The sequence below is a fragment of the Phyllobates terribilis genome, unplaced genomic scaffold, assembly GCF_046119375.1.
Source record: "Phyllobates terribilis strain yellow unplaced genomic scaffold, ASM4611937v1 Scaffold_7863__1_contigs__length_34814, whole genome shotgun sequence".
Taxonomy (NCBI): Eukaryota; Metazoa; Chordata; class Amphibia; order Anura; family Dendrobatidae; genus Phyllobates; species Phyllobates terribilis.
In genome coordinates, this window is record NW_027370603.1 from 8,528 (window position 1) to 25,050 (window position 16,523).

General features: G+C 35.9%; 1 protein-coding gene across 1 annotated transcript; it reads right to left on the reverse strand.

Moving 5' to 3' along the window:
• Nucleotides 1-667: 667 nt before the first annotated feature.
• Nucleotides 668-7,035, reverse strand: LOC141251981 (uncharacterized). Its single transcript, XM_073670437.1, has 10 exons — nt 6,916-7,035; nt 6,281-6,499; nt 5,978-6,212; nt 4,895-5,090; nt 4,482-4,536; nt 4,130-4,280; nt 3,705-4,013; nt 3,136-3,401; nt 1,642-2,571; nt 668-976 (listed from the first exon to the last, which is right to left on the reverse strand). Exons 1-10 carry the CDS (start codon nt 7,033-7,035, stop codon nt 668-670), a joined length of 2,790 nt encoding a protein of 929 aa, XP_073526538.1.
• Nucleotides 7,036-16,523: the final 9,488 nt, after the last annotated feature.

The following is a 16,523-nucleotide window of genomic DNA, read 5'->3' on the forward strand; positions in this document are numbered from 1 at the left end:
GATTAAACTAGTTATTCCATATTCATCCATATATTTAACTTTAAGCTACTAGTTCAGTTTCTATTCTAATTTTAGCTCAAAATGACGATAGTAATAATAGTCATATTGTATACGTAGCCATTTAGAAGGCCATATTCCTGTCTACAATTTGTTTTGAAAACTTGGAGGTAAGGTTATATTTTTGGAGTTGAAAAGAGTGTAGAATTACCAAACCGCAGTATTATCAAGAGTAAATTATCGGTACAACTCGACGTGGTTTTTCAAATGAAATAATTGCATATTCCTTCCGAATGCAGATAAAAAAAGACAAAATAATACCAGTGCAGCTATAGTCAATTTACTAACATCATGCAGTAAATACAAAAGGGCTGTGTACACGGCAAAGGCCCATTCCTGAAAAACAGTGTCAGATGGATAATAACAATACAATACAGATGCAAATTCTCTGACCCATTGAACTTAGAGAGAATTTCACTCTTTAGTATTTACTCCCACTCCATAGCAGTACATTGCAAACAGTTAGCTTATTTCAGGAAAAGCAGAATTTAATATTCAAGATGCACATTTCAACGTCTTAACTTCACTACAACAGTGCTCACTGTCTCAGCCCTTAACTCTATACACAACTCCTATCAAAGGAAAAAAAAAAGGGTTAAAATTACTGACATTAGTTATTGGCAACCATGGCATCATCCATTAAGCTGTTTCCATTGTCCATTTTTTTTATGCTAAGTCGTCTGTGATCTTTGGTTGAAGAAGATGAGTGCACGTCAATTAGGATGGAGTCTTCTTCCTTGAAATCTCCTCGTAATACAGCCATTGCAATCTCGTTCTCAACCATCTGCTGAATCACGCGCTTAACAGGACGAGCTCCGAAATTGGGGTCGAAACCAAGCGTACCAAGAAGCTCTACAGCCTCTTTTGTGTACTCAAGATCAATCTTCTTCTGTTTCAGCCTCTCTTTTACCCGCTTCATCTATAACACATTTACAAACTCAGTGACTATAATACAGATGATGAAAAATTAGACCTTAAAATGCAAAAAACTTCACAATAACCTCACTATCCAAATATATGAATTTGTGGACCTACTAAAAAAGAAAGGAAAAGAAGATTGAGTGATTTATAAAATTATAACTCGTCACTTTTTTATCACTTTCTGTTTTTTTAGTAGATTCACGAATTCATACTCTAGGTTCACAATTTAATACTTTACGTTTACAATTTGGATAGAAAGGTTCGTGTCACTATTTCATTACTTTCTGTTTTATTTACCTAGGTTCAATAATTCATACTCTATGTTCACAATTTAATACTTTACATTTATAAATTGGATAGAAAGGCTCGGTTGCAAAATTTCCGCGTTTCAAGGACTAATTTCAGCAGAAATTTCCTCATCAAATACATTGTAAGCTAAAGAGTAATATTAGCATAATACTGGATATTCAGAACAATCATGTGATAGATTCCAGGCAGCACTTAATTAGTATTCGCTCCAATCTTAAATCAGTAATTTATGTTAGAAGTCGGTATTAGTTTCCTGAACTTAGGCTAGGTGTTCAAGTTTTATGATTGAGTTTAATAAAATTTCCTCATTGTTTGATCCTGACTATTAACAGATAGGGAGAAGAAACAAATTACCTGCAACTCGACGATTTTGCCGATTTCTTTAGCGTCGAGAGGCTGGAAAACGATATACTCATCAATTCTATTCATAAACTCAGGGCGAAAAGTCTGTCTAGCTTGTTCCACCACCTGATTCTTCATCAAATCATACACAGCATCCTTACTATCATGCGTATTCCTAAGAGTCTCCAATATAAAATGAGACCCAATATTCGACGTCATTATCACCACCGTATTAGTAAAACTAACAGTCCTCCCTTGAGAATCAGTTATCCTTCCATCATCAAGCAATTGCAACAGAATATTAAACACATCATGATGAGCCTTCTCAATCTCATCAAACAGCACAACAGAATACGGTCTCCGTCTAACAACCTCCGTTAACTGCCCCCCTTCTTCATAACCGACATATCCAGGTGGCGCTCCAACTAACCGCGAAACCGCGTGTTTCTCCATGTACTCACTCATATCTATTCTGACCAAAGCATTTTCCGTGTTGAATAGGTATGTAGCTAATGCTTTAGCTAGCTCTGTTTTTCCAACGCCGGTGGGGCCCATGAACATGAAGCTGGCTATGGGTCTGTTTGGGTCTGATAAGCCAGCGCGTGAACGGCGAATCGCGTCTGCAACTGATTTAACTGCCATTTCCTGTCCGATTACTCTCTTGTGAAGGACGTTTTCTAGATGGACGAGTTTGTCCCTCTCGGATTGTTGGAGGTTGGATAAGGGTATACCTGTCCATTTACTCACGATTTCGGCGATGTCAACGTCTGTTACCTCTTCTCGGAGAAGGGATTTTCCGGATTCTCTGTAATCGGATAGGTTTTTTTCTGCTTCTTGGAGCTGACGCTGTAGAGTCATCATTGTTCCGTATTTCAGCTCTGCTGCTCGGTTTAGGTCGTACTCTCGTTCAGCAGCTTCCATCTCTAGATTTACTCTGTCAATCTGTAAAGCAATAGTTTCAAAAAAAATAAGGACGTTTGTTGAACAAATAGTATCGATTATAATGACTATTGAAATAACGGGTATTTGACACAAAAATTAGGATCTTATTTGTGTGAAAAAGAAGACTTCTAGAGAAATGGCATTATAATGTGTAGACCTGGAAAAAGTTAACCCAACCCGAAACTGACAAGGAAGAACCCGACCCGAAAAGACGATTAAACCCGGCCGATCCGAAAATGGTGGGCCGAACCAGAAGTACCCAAAATATTTATTTCACATCATACATGTCGTTATAATATAAAATAATTACACATAATATAGTTAAAAAAAATATAATATTAGTATTTTTAATAAAGAAAAATTATTCCTATAAAAAGCTATAAAAATCATTAAAAACGACATTCTTAACTTCGAACCGACAGCCCCCAAAATGTTACCGACCTAAAAATCTACTTGTAAATAATAATAGCATTGTACTATAGTTCACCAAACAGAGCCTTATAAGAAATTTCACAAAAAGAGGCAGTACAGGGAAGAAACTGAAATTAATATGGAATGGCATACCTCTTCTTTAACTGCACGAATTTTAGTCATTAGAGCCTTTTCACTTTCCCATTGATCATTAAGTTCCTTCTGTTTTTCTTTCAAAGATGTTAGATCACTTTCCAACTTGTTTAATCTCTCTCTTGATGCCTTATCAGTATCATTTTTCAAGGAAAGTTTCTCCATCTCCAATTTTAGTATGGCTCTGTCTACCTCGTCTAGCTCAGTAGGCTTAGATGTGATCTCCATTTTCAGCTTTGCAGCAGCTTCATCAACAAGATCAATGGCTGAAAGTAATAATAAGAAATATATCAAGGACCCATTGACTGGTTTTGAAAAAGAAGAGGATGAGCATTTTCAAGATGGTCATAGCGCACTGAGCATGCTTTATAATCAAGATAGCAATAATAAATACAATTCCAACAGATGACAATGTAAACCAATCTTATTATCTTTTCACAATATAATAAGATTTAAAGAATGTTTGATGTCCTAAAATACTTGACAGTAAATTATAATTGAACCCAGCTCTGTTTCTAATTGATAATTTCTGATAGATTCAACTAAAAGATGAATGAAATATTACTTACCTTTATCAGGCAAAAAGCGCTCAGTAATGTAACGGTCAGCTAGAACGGCAGCTGAGACAAGAGCACTGTCTGATATTTTGACACCATGATGCAATTCATATCTCTCACGTAACCCACGAAGAATTGAAATTGTATCTTCAACAGCTGGCTGACCACAAAATACCTGCTGAAATCTACGCTCAAGGGCTGGATCCTTCTCAATGTATTTTCTGTACTCATTTAAAGTTGTTGCTCCTATACATCTGAGCTCACCACGACCTAACATTGGCTTCAGCAAATTTCCAGCATCCATTGCACCGCCAGCAGCTCCTGAAATAAGATTGCAAGACAGCAAAAAAGATCAGCATCCAACCACGGCTTTGTTCAACAGTTTATAAAGATCTTTTGTATTTTTCTATGACGAATATTTTCTACCACAAACTCACCAGCTCCAACAACGGTGTGAATCTCATCAATAAACAAGATTATCTGTCCATTAGACGATGTAACTTCCTTCAGGACAGCTTTCAGCCTCTCCTCAAAGTCCCCACGAAACTTGGCACCAGCAAGCAATGAGCCCATATCCAGAGAAATCAACTGAAAATCAACTTGAACTAATGAGTAGTCATAAATATAATCATATACTTCAATTTACCAGTCAAATGTAATGATAGAAGAAATGACATTTTGGGACATTAACTTGGAAAGCCAATCAGAAAATGGAACATTGTAAGATGATGAACATGATAGAAGGTTCAGCTGAGAAAGAGTAAAATACAGGAGGGAGATATTGTATACCTTCCGGTTCATTAGAGGCTCGGGAACATCTCCACGGATAATACGTTGGGCTAATCTGTAATATCAACAGCACAAATACATGTTAGTTTGCATATTTAAATAATTGGCTCATTCACTTTATGCCGTGTTGTAGTTGGCAAAGGGTTAGGTAAGTTATGAAGCCTCCTAGAGTTGCAGGACTACTAAGATTTATAATGACAAGCAAAAATCCAAACAAAAACAAGCTTTTGCAAAACCTCTTTGAGGACATCAAATGCACAACTAATAAGATGAAATTGAGCTATATTTTACAAATGTGTATATCTTAAGTTATCCAGAGATTGTTACTGAAGGAACTATTAACACCCTTTAAATTAGTAGTAAGTTGATGTCAGAATGTGATAATTTAGACGAAATCATAGTTTAATCCATACCCTTCAGCTATAGCAGTTTTTCCCACACCAGGCTCACCAATAATGACAGGATTATTTTTAGTTCTTCTGCTTAATATCTGAATGCAGCGCCGAATTTCATCATCCCGTCCAATCACAGGGTCAAGTTTGCCACGTCTGGCTAGTTCAGTCAGGTCATTCCCATATTTTTCCAGCGCTTGATATTTTCCTTCTGGATCTGAAAATTATCAATTATTATAACAAAAGTCATCAATGACAAGCAAGACCAATAATAGGTTCTTTATAAATAAAAAGAGAACAGCAAAACAAAACAAAAACAGCATAAAGCTAAGACAATCAAAGAGAAAGATCAATTTCACAGACTCAAGATTAACAAAAATCGGAAATTTTGTCTTCTAAAAAGTAGGACAGATTGAAAGCTGTTTTCTTGCAATATCAAGGTTTCATTACATTTTCCTGTTCAAGCAATTAACTGAACACATAAGAATGTGACAAAAGAATAATAACATTCATGGAATGGCATCAATAATAAAAAGACCATTAGTTGTTTTTAATATATTCACGGACATTAACAACATTGAATCAATACATGGAAAAATGAAGTATCTAACTGCAAGAGTGCAGGATGACACGGGGCATAGAAGAACATGGTAAGTTGGTAACTATATAAATTGTATTAGCATTGTGGACAGCTGCAATTATATTGGAGAAAAGCCATTGAGCAAACTATCAGTTCAGATTTAGCTTTTCCATGCTTAGAGCAACTCAGGTTAAGCATGTGCAGCAGAAATAAATAAATAAATAAATGCTATTATGTTTTAATATCCTTTAATATCCGCTATAGGGTTTTCTAGGGCGGTTATTGTTACACAGCACACAATCACACACCAGTATCCAAGAATTCTGTGGTAGTGAAGTAAACTTACTTTCTCAATGATCCCAGCATGTACTTGAAAATCCTAATACTACACCATTACCAAGTAATTTGAGGTTCCTATATATAAAACTATTACTACAAAAGTAAATTTTGTTATTGGAAATGTATAAGTTTTTTTCCTTATAAATGTTGAGAAGTAAAAAGTACAATTGAGGAGCAGTTCATACTTTGATCGGTTACTCTCTGATTTCCACGTACAGCTTGAATAGCATCCCTCAAATCCTTCTCACTTAGATTAGAGTTCTTAAATATCTGTTGCCCAATCCTTTTATCTGAATGACATGCTAAGATTAGATGCTCCACGGATATGAACTCATCTCTCATTTCTTTCTTGTATTTTCCAGCTCGATCTAACAGGGAAGTAAAATGAGAACCAACTACAGGTCCACTATCACCTGTTACCTGCAATCATATCCCATCAGACAACACTTGAAAGAAAAACTTATTAGCTTGAATCTTTGTACACATACCTTGGGTTGCTTGGATATGAAATCATCAATTTCTTGCAGTACTGACGAATTATCAAGCCCAGCCTTTGTCAATATTCTTCGAGCTAGACCATCTTTTTGCTCTAGAAGGGCCTTCATTAAATGCTCAGATTCGACAATTTGTTGCTTGTTAACACTTGCAGACTCAAAAGCTCCCACGAGTCCTTCCCATGCCATTTCAGTAAATTGTGATGGATTTATCTAAAAAAAAAAAAGCAACAATGTCATGGTCTCGTTTCAACGAGAAGTAGACATAACTTAGAGTAAGCATGCCTCGTTCCAGTAATTCTGAAATTTGCAGGGACAATGGAACTAAAATCATGCAAATAAACTCCCTATCGTGACATTCCAAACAGAAGTGTACCAATTGAATAACCAAAAAACAACGGAAATCACTAGTAGGAGGGTAGTTATCTTTCACCATAGGACACCTGGGTAGAGCCTCCAGTAGGGGAGTAGTTTGAAGTGGAGTAAAATCTGCGGCCGAGCATTCCACCTCGAGCGACGCCGATGAACGGGGACATCTTGAGTTCTCTAGCTACCAAGCTGAAATCGGAGCCGGAGTTCTTGAAAATTTCAGAGCGATGCAACCGGCTATCCTCGTGAGAGGGGAATACATCACTTGGGCGCCGCAAAACACCATCCAAACCGGCCGCTGCATTTGAAACTTTGGAAGATCGAGCGACGGCGTAAGCTGACCTCGCAAGCTTGACAGTAGTGGTCCTAGACGTCGCCATTACAGGATCTGGGGAGATGTTGGTAACAGATGAATGCGAAATCAGTATAGCGAAAGAAAGCTTGTAGAAGGGGGAAATATTACGAGGAAGCACTCTGAACTGATCGAGAAGTCTGTGGACCTGTGTAGGAGCTTCCAGGACCTGTTCTACTCTTGTTTTATTGAAAAAATTGGACCTATTATCCTTTTTTATTATAAAATTACTTGTAATTTTCATTCATCACCTTCCTTTCATTTGCATTTTGCTTGATTTTTCTCTCGCTCTCACATCACTCTCCTTTATCCATCGATTTTGTTGTCCTCGCTCTCGCATAGATTTCGCTCGACTCGTACCGCCCTCGTACTATACCTTGGAATGACAATATACTTTTGATGACACTGTACATTGGGATGATAACAGTGTAATGTTTGTCATCAACATATAATTTGTTTTTACATTATTTTGCAAATGATGACAAGTTATTTTTTCATTTGATGACAGTATACTCTTGCTGACATTATATTCTAGCCTTATTAAATTGATAACAACACTTTTGATGGCGCTATACTCTTGTGTTATATGTGGATGATGATAAACTACTTATGTATTTTTTTATTTTTAACTTGCCCACAGTTTGAAATGTCACCTATAATATCAAATTTCTATAATCAAACAAAAGATCAGTATTATGTGAGGATAAATCAATATAGCAAGTTTGACTTGTTTGAAAGTCTTGAAAGCATATTGCTAGTGTCAAGCTACAATGATCTTTACGATGGTTGCTTTGGCCCTATTTTCATATTAGGTCAATCAATCAGATTTTGTGGTAAATTAATAAACTACATACTGATGCATGAAATCGAAACAAAAAAATGGTGAAATGTGGTTCAATATTAATGGGAAGATTGCTCGGTTTTCAATAGTCAAATTTGTTTCTATAACTGAGCTTAATTGCAATCAAATCCTTGATGACGACCTGCCTGAAATTGATTCTAGATCTGAGCTAGGCATTTCAACATTGGCTTATGAAGTTCTATTAGATATTTTAGAGGGTGAAGAAGACATGGATAGGAAACTTAGTGGGTGCACGTGTTACTTTTTAATGAAGTGTTGATATCCAAGAGATCTTCACCTGAGATTAATCCTACTGCATATGCTCTTTCAAGTGAAATGGAGCAGTTTTTGAGATATCCTTGGGGGAGGTTATGCTTCTATGATCTCATTTCTTTTCTAATGCAACATAATAGAAAAGGTCACAATAGTTCGAGCTCTAGGTTTTGGGTACAACATATTGGGATACCTAATGACATTTCAAGCAAGTGTCTTTACTTCTAAATAGTATGCATATATGTATTTCATTTTATTTTCGATGACACTCTATCTAATGTTTTATACTTATCTTTGTGTGAATTCGAGATTTGGATCTTCAAAACATTCTCATCTTTCCCTGTTGTTGTTTCATGTCTACCAACCTCTTCAAGAACGTTGATGTTGATTATTCGTTGGTCTTACATCAAGAAGAAGAATAAGAATATTTCAAAACCATTTTGACTATTGTTAAAGCCAAAGATTTTGTATGTAAAGCAAAATAGTTGATGACGATATTTTTCATCAAAATATACTTTCATCAATATTCTATCCTCAATTTTTTCTTATCAACATGTTGTCATTAATATGATGTCACCAATTTTCTATCACCAATATTCAAGTTGATGATATAAAATTTGATGACACAATAGTGTCATCAATATTCAAATTGATGACTATATTTTGTCATCACCAGTACTCTATATTCAAATTAGTGAATGATGTCATAAATTTGATGACATAAAGTTGGTGACAATATTATTTTATCAATTTGATGATATAAAATTGATGTTACAAAAAAAATGTTGGTGATTATGTGTTGTCATCAAATTAATAACATTATGTTGTCATCAATTGATGATAGCTTACTGGCATCAACTTGGTCACAATATAGTTTCATCACATTGATGACAATATTCTTTCATCTCTATATTAAACATAGAATAATTATTATCTTTGTGTTTTCCATAATGCTACTGTCCATGTAATTGCTAATTTAGGTGACTTACGCAAGCTCACATTTTCTGATGAGATTCACAATCCGACGCCTAATGCATACTATAAGAGTTGTTGCAGAGATCAACAGTTTTGTTGTAAGTGTGACTGGTGATGTTATTGGTGAAAAGAGTAGTTTGAATGATTTTCAAATTGGTGCAAAGCAAACTATAAACATGGAGTCAACGAAGAGGAAGTTGGTAGGGTTGGAACATAGTGATGACAAGAAGATGAAGAAAAGGAAGACGGTTAAAAAGGTTAGGTCGTCTCAAAAATTTTGTGCTCCTAAGAGGAAGGTTGAGGAGACCAATAATGATAAGGCTATTGTTCCTATTAGTCATATAATTATCCAGGTATAATCTCATACCCTTCATAACATTTTTTATCATCAAAGTATTGTTTGATGAGAATGATGACAAGTTTTTTCTTGATGACATTCTCGTCATCAAACCATACTCTGATGACATATTGTCATCAAAACATACTATCAGTTCTGATAACAATATCATTGACGACAATAATCTCATCAAAGTATATATTATTAATTCTAATGACATAAATTAGTTTCATGTTTATTTTTAATTTTTATGACATTATAATTGAATACACTGTCTATTGATGACAATATTTCGTTTTGACAGTATTTCGTGTTGACAACTTATTGTCATTTGATTACAATGTGATGACATTATTTCTTGAATACAATATTTGTTCTTTTCTAATTTGATGACACTTTTCTTATGTACTAGCTCCTGAAGAACCTACTTAACCGAACATTAGGGCCAGTTATGTGTCAAGTAAAGAAGTTGCCCATCCAAAGCCGAGGCTCCCACATGCATCAACTTCGAAGGTTGTTCTTCCTGATACCACTCCTCCCTCCAAGACTTGCTCTCAGATTATGTGCAACCTTGTGCCCCTTGTTAAATTTAATACGTAGAATGTGAAGGAAAAAATAGCTCATATTGGTGAAAGGAAAGATGGATCTCCTAGTGGTGAAAAAACAGCTCTCGTCAACACTGAGAAGGAGTTGATTTGGTTAAATGTTGGTGGATAAATTGGATGTCACTCATAGATTGTTAACAAGAGTAAATTGGAAAGTGAATGATAACTCCCTGCAAATTTATGATCTTCAGAAGCAACAGAAAATCATTAAGTCAGTGATAACTGGCAAGGACGTAAGTGACCGTGAAGATGACGATGAAGATGATTTACGTGAAGAGGTCATTCCTGGAAGCAAAGTTGGAGATGATGAAGTGAAGGATATGAACGATAGAAAGGTTGGAAATGATGGGAATGATGTATTGATGGAGGTTGACAAGGATGTATCTGAAGTTGTCGTTGCTTTAAGATGCAAGGATAAGGGTGCCAAGGTTGATGCTGAAGCCGGTGAACAGATGAATGTTGATGAAAAAGTTTCAGGTATATTTTCTTTTGGTGAAATTGATCCTGATGATCCTAATTATGTGTATCTTGTAAGTGAAAATGTGATGTTGATCTTTATGATGTTATACAAGGTATAAAGACAATATGTTCACATGTCCTGATCATGATCATTTCTTTGATACTTTAGTTACCCCTGATGATTGCTTTGTAAGTCAAGCTGAAGAACAAGCCAACAAGAGTGATATTGACACCAGCTCCACACCAACAATCAATGATAATGACAAAACAGATTGTGATTCAGAGAGGACACTATCAGATAGGACGTGTCATATTAGTACCGTCATCACACAAGAAAGATTTGATGTCAATTCTGTTGAGTGTGATGACAAGGGTATTGGTGAAAAGCATGTTGATGACAAGAAGTCGGTTGATGACAAAAGCTTATTTGAGAATGATGGCAAGGTTATTGATGACAAGGGAATTGGCAACAAGCTTGTTGATGACAAGAAGTTGGTTGATGACAAAAGTATATTTGAGAATGATGACATGGTTATTGGCGACAAGCCTGTTGATGACAAGAAGCTGGTTGATGAAAAGGCAGGGTTGATGACAAGAATGATGATCCGACTCATGATGACAAAAGCATAAAAAATGACAACAAGAGAAAAGGTGATGACAAGGATTTTGTTTATCCGAGGAGAAGAAAAAGAAGGCTTATCGATCTTCTGCGATATCTCACTCAATGCACATGTTAGTTCATAAGGTTGTTTGTTATCATTAAAACTGAAGCATTATTAGTTACAAGAACTAAGGGGCTAGTTCATATAACCAACATAATGGACAATGACTGCAAGACTCCTATTATGTAATGTAATTTGAAAGTATTGTAATGCCATGTTTGGTAGATCAATGTAATGACACTTCTTATTAGGTTTAATAATATATTTAGCTTTAGTATTGTATATGTCTTCACTTCAAGCCAAATTGAAATATAATAATACATTCAACAACAAGTAGCAAAATATTATAAAACTTTGTTGTGGTTTACAAAATATTCTCTCCACTTGCAAAGCAAAAGTTGCCCCTACATTTACCCATATTTCAAGTCAAGATAGAAGCAAAAACAACAAAATAGCACAGTACAAGGCTAGCAATGTAGTCAAGAGGGCCCCCAACATAAATGAGTGGTATCTACCACCTTATCCTCGAGTAAATGTAAAAAAAATAAAGACAGTTACATCTGGTGTCTTCACATCTTCCTTCTCTTACTCTCCCTTTTCTTGGTTGGTGGTGTTGCTTTCTTCCCCTTCTCCGGCTTCTCCTTAGAACATGAAGCTCATGTCTTCACATTCCCTGAAGTTGGTGTCTTTGATCCAGCTGCTGGTGTCTTCCCCTTTCCTGGCTTTTCCTTTGATCCAGTTGTTGGTGTCTTCCCCTTCACTTCCCTTGTTGTAGCTGAGTTGAACATTATCAATTTGAGACAAGGGATCCTCTTCAGTTGTTAAGAAATACATATAGGAAAGGTGCTCAAATTTAGGGGGGGGGGATTATTTACTTGAGGGGCAGAAGTTGCTTGCAGTTGAATTGGTCTCTTTGGTCTTCTAGGGCTTGTTCTTAGATCAAGCATTGCAGTTGGTCTCTTCTTTACTCTATACCTTCTCATGTTATGGCATTTTCCTCCACATGTACCACATCTCATTTTCCCACCTTTTTTTGAAACTCTTACAGGTTCAAGTGTTGCTCCTTCTCGAGCCCCTCCTTCTCCCCTTGGACCCTGTCTTCCACGTAGTATTTCATCAGCTTCTCTTCTTCTCATTAATATCTTTCTTCCTCTTTTTAGGTTAACAACTTCAGGGGGTAAAATTGTACGCATATTGCTCTTAGGCCACAATTGGTTCCTACTTGTAGGGTTGAGAAAGTGACTGTAAATCTTCAAGTATGTTGACGCTTTGTAGCACTTGTGCATGTACATCTCTAGATTCTCATTGTTGACATTCATTGCAGAAATGGCATGGTGGCAAGGTATACCAGTAAGTTGCCACCTTCTACAGGTACATGAATGTTCTTTCTTATCTACCATAAACTGCCCATCAATCCCTAACACTTGATATTTGTCCCCACCAGACCAATCTGCCCTATAATACCAGCTAATTTGCTTAGCCTTCTCCAATTTCTTTCTAATCTCAGGACAAAGTTCCTCCCCTGATCTCAACATCACACTCCTTTTCTTTTGTATCCTTTTCATTAATAATGTCCTAATCATTTCATCCATAGTGATGAACCCTTTAGTCCTAGCATCTAGAATGAAACTATTGAAACACTCACATAGATTGTTTAACAACATGTCGCACTTGAATTTTTCATGAAAATGTGACCTAGTCCAGTGTGTTGGATTGATCCCAGCTAGATAAGAATATGCACATGTTGACATGTCAGATAACACTTGCATCTTCTCACTGAACTTAGCCTCATAGCTAGATCTAGCACATCTTCACAGAGCATCCTTCACGGCCTTTCCCTTAAACCTAGTTCTGAAATTAGTTAGGATGTGACTCACACAATATCTATGCTCAGCATTTGGGAATAGCTCATCTATAGCATTAATCAACCCCTATTTTAACCAAAAAAGCAAAAAAAATATGTAAGTAATTCATGTCACAATACCAAATCAAATCATAAGTATTAAAAAGAAACATACCTTTTGTCTGTCACTCATGAATGCCCATTCTAGGCTATGGTTGATCTCCAAATCTTCACCAAGTAATGACAGGAACCACTTCCAGTTGTCTTTGTTTTCCCTATCCATAATTGCCCATGTAACTGGATGATGCAGTCATTTGCATCTATACTAACAACTGTCAGAAGTTGCATCCCAAACAGACCCTTTATCCAGCAAGCATCAACAGAAATCATATTTCTGCACCCATCTTTAAACCCATCTCTTAAGGGTGACAAGCATACATACATTCCCCTAAAGACACCTTCCTCTTGTTTAAACATAATTGTTGAAGTTGGATGTGTCCTTATAAGCTCGAGGATGTAGTCAATAAAGTAAGATAATTTTCTTTGTCTCATTCATATTGATACTTTCCAGAGCTGCCTTCCTTGCTCTATATGCAACTACCTTTAAACTTTCACACTTCTGGTTTGCTCTTACTGCCTGCATAATCCCCTCTAGTTTCTAGGTTGGGTCTACCCTAAATTACTCAAGGTACTCCTTAGACAACCACTTTGAATTCACATGTCTGATGTTGTGATCTCTAGAGCATGTATGGGTCAGTATGCCTGATTTAATCTGCATAGTTGGATTGTCTAGACTCATACAAGCAACCCACAAGTAGAAAGGACAATTCTTCTTGCAATTTGCCTTGCATCTCTTTTTTTCATTTGGGTTGAAATTCATGAAATATCTATTCCTAATTCCATATTTCCTACAAGCCTCTTTAAACTGTTGAAAACTACTAAACTTCATTCCCACTTCTAATTTCGGATTACTCATATTTTCTTCCATGAAATCTGCATACCTTGGCCTGGATAACCCTTCATTGTCACTATCTTCTTCAGACACCAACAGATCTGAATCTGCTTACTTTGAGGAAGGACAATCTATTTGAGGTTCATTGCAGCCTCACCACCAACATCATTCTCACACCTATTTCAACACTAGAAGTTCCGGCTTCTGTTTCTGCATCATCTTCAGCATCAACTTCAGTTTCTTCATCTTCAATATCCTCATCACTACTGAATGAGTAATCAGAATCATGTAAATCACTGTCATCACTATCTTCTTCAGCTCCACTGCCATCCTTGTCATCATTATCTTCCTCACCATCTTCTTCAGCTCCACTGCCATCCTTCTCATCTACTAGTTGAGGGTTCATGGGAGGGCCAATGAGAAATGGCTACTGGTTGAGGGTCCATGAGCATAGCCTCAACAATTACCACCCTATCAAGTTCAACTGATTGTGCCATTGACAGAACATCACTATCACTTACTAGCTCCATAGACAGAACATCAGGGTTATTTACTGCCCCAACTGTAAGCTTCCAGTAGTACCTATAGTTACCTTCTTCCAATCCTAATGCTTTCCCCATAGCTATAATTTCAAGCCTTGAAATTAATCCTCACAACACCAATCAATGTAACTTAATATTCTTTCGTTTCTACTTCTAACAATATCTATGGTTACCCTGAAATATCGAACTAAGAAGAACTGTGACTCAGAAGCTACGATAACAACACAAACAAAACACAACCCAAAAATTCAAATACAATGCCTAATTTCAAACTATTGTAATTCGAAGAAGGTGGAATAAGAAGCAACACTTACCAAATCAAGGCCGATGATCAAGGTCGAATCACTCTCTCCACTTAGTCACAGACGACATTGCGTCTCATGCTTAGGTTGGAGGAGTATCAATGTGATCGATTTCTCTGGGAATTCTAGGGTTCAACCCGCTACGAGATCGAAATTGAATTTGGGTGATCGATTTCTCTGGGATATCGGAAGAAAGAAGGTTGGAGGATGGAAGCGAGGTAGATGATTCAATTTGGGGGTCGAAATTGAATTTTGGGGTTTAGGGTTCTTGGGTGTTTAATTGATTTGGGGGATTTTTGAACTTGTGAGGGGTGGGCGTGAGGTGTACAAAAAAGTAAAAATAAATAATAAATTGTCAATTAAAGATAGGATGCGTCAGCTTCCATTTGTCACGTGTGCAAAAAAGGCCTGGAATCATTAAAAGACCATCGGAAGTCATACTGTGTAGATTTGTGACCATTATTTAACAATTTGATCATTGGTGATAAAAGTATAACTTCACTAAATTTCAATGACCTCCCAAATTTTTGACCCAGTTATTCACAAGATATCCACTAAAAAAACAAAGAAGACTTCAAAAGATATGTTGACGAGACCAACGAGTTGGATTTTGGTTGCTAACTGCGAGGGGGTAGAGGGCATGGTTTACACGCTAAAGTTTAAGTATAATACTCCCTTCGTCCCCTTTTATAGTTCCTATTTCTATTTCGGGTGTCCCGGAATATAGTTCCTGGTTTCCTTTTATATCTTTCATCTACTTATCAAACATCACATCCAATCATCTTCTCTCCCTTCCTTTTTACATCAAAACCCACACCAAATTATATTTTATCTTCTCTCTCTTACATAAAAAACCACACCCACTCACAATCTCTTTCCACTCCACTTTTATTTCATCTTTCCTTAATTTTTTCTCGAAAACACCGAACAGGAACTATAAATAGGGACGGAGGGAGTATCAAACATTGTAATGCTACTTATGGACATACTATATAGTTGTACTTACCCTTACAACTATATATATATATATTATTTTATTTTACCAAAAAAAATATAGTTGTAAGGGTAAGTATACTACAATAAAATCAAAGAAAAAATTATGCAACTCATAAATAAATACATACAATAGTAACTTCGAATAATTGAAAAGTGAATAAGATTTATAGGGCAAATATATAAACCTAAATTTGTGAGAATTCATAGTGTTATGCTAGTTTGTATGTTTTTATTGTGTTTAATTCTTCATTCATTCAAATTATTTTCTACAACTATTTTCTCACTTTAATTTTCTCATGTTTTAAAAATAAATACCAAATATGGAAAAGTGTCTTCAAAGTAGTCTCAGTATATTTGTTTCCTCATTTTTTACCTTATTATTGAATTACTTTGTTCTTTTCATTTTTTTTTGTTTTCAAGATGTAGATCCTTAAACTTCTCCATAAACTTCGATATTTGCATGGTAGAGCATAAAAATTCTTCCTCTTCATACTCTGAAAAGATTAGACTTTCATACTTTTTTCCACAAATTCTTCATACATTTTCAAATTGTGTTTTTATACTCTATTTATGGGTATTTTCTAGTTCTTCTTTTTAAATTTTTTATATATCAACGATTTTGGGGGGTTTAAATCAAGCTAAAAAGTCCATTATATCCTGATCTGCTACACTCATTTGTTCACTATTTATTACGAGTTTGAAGAATTGATTTCTCTATGATAAAAAATC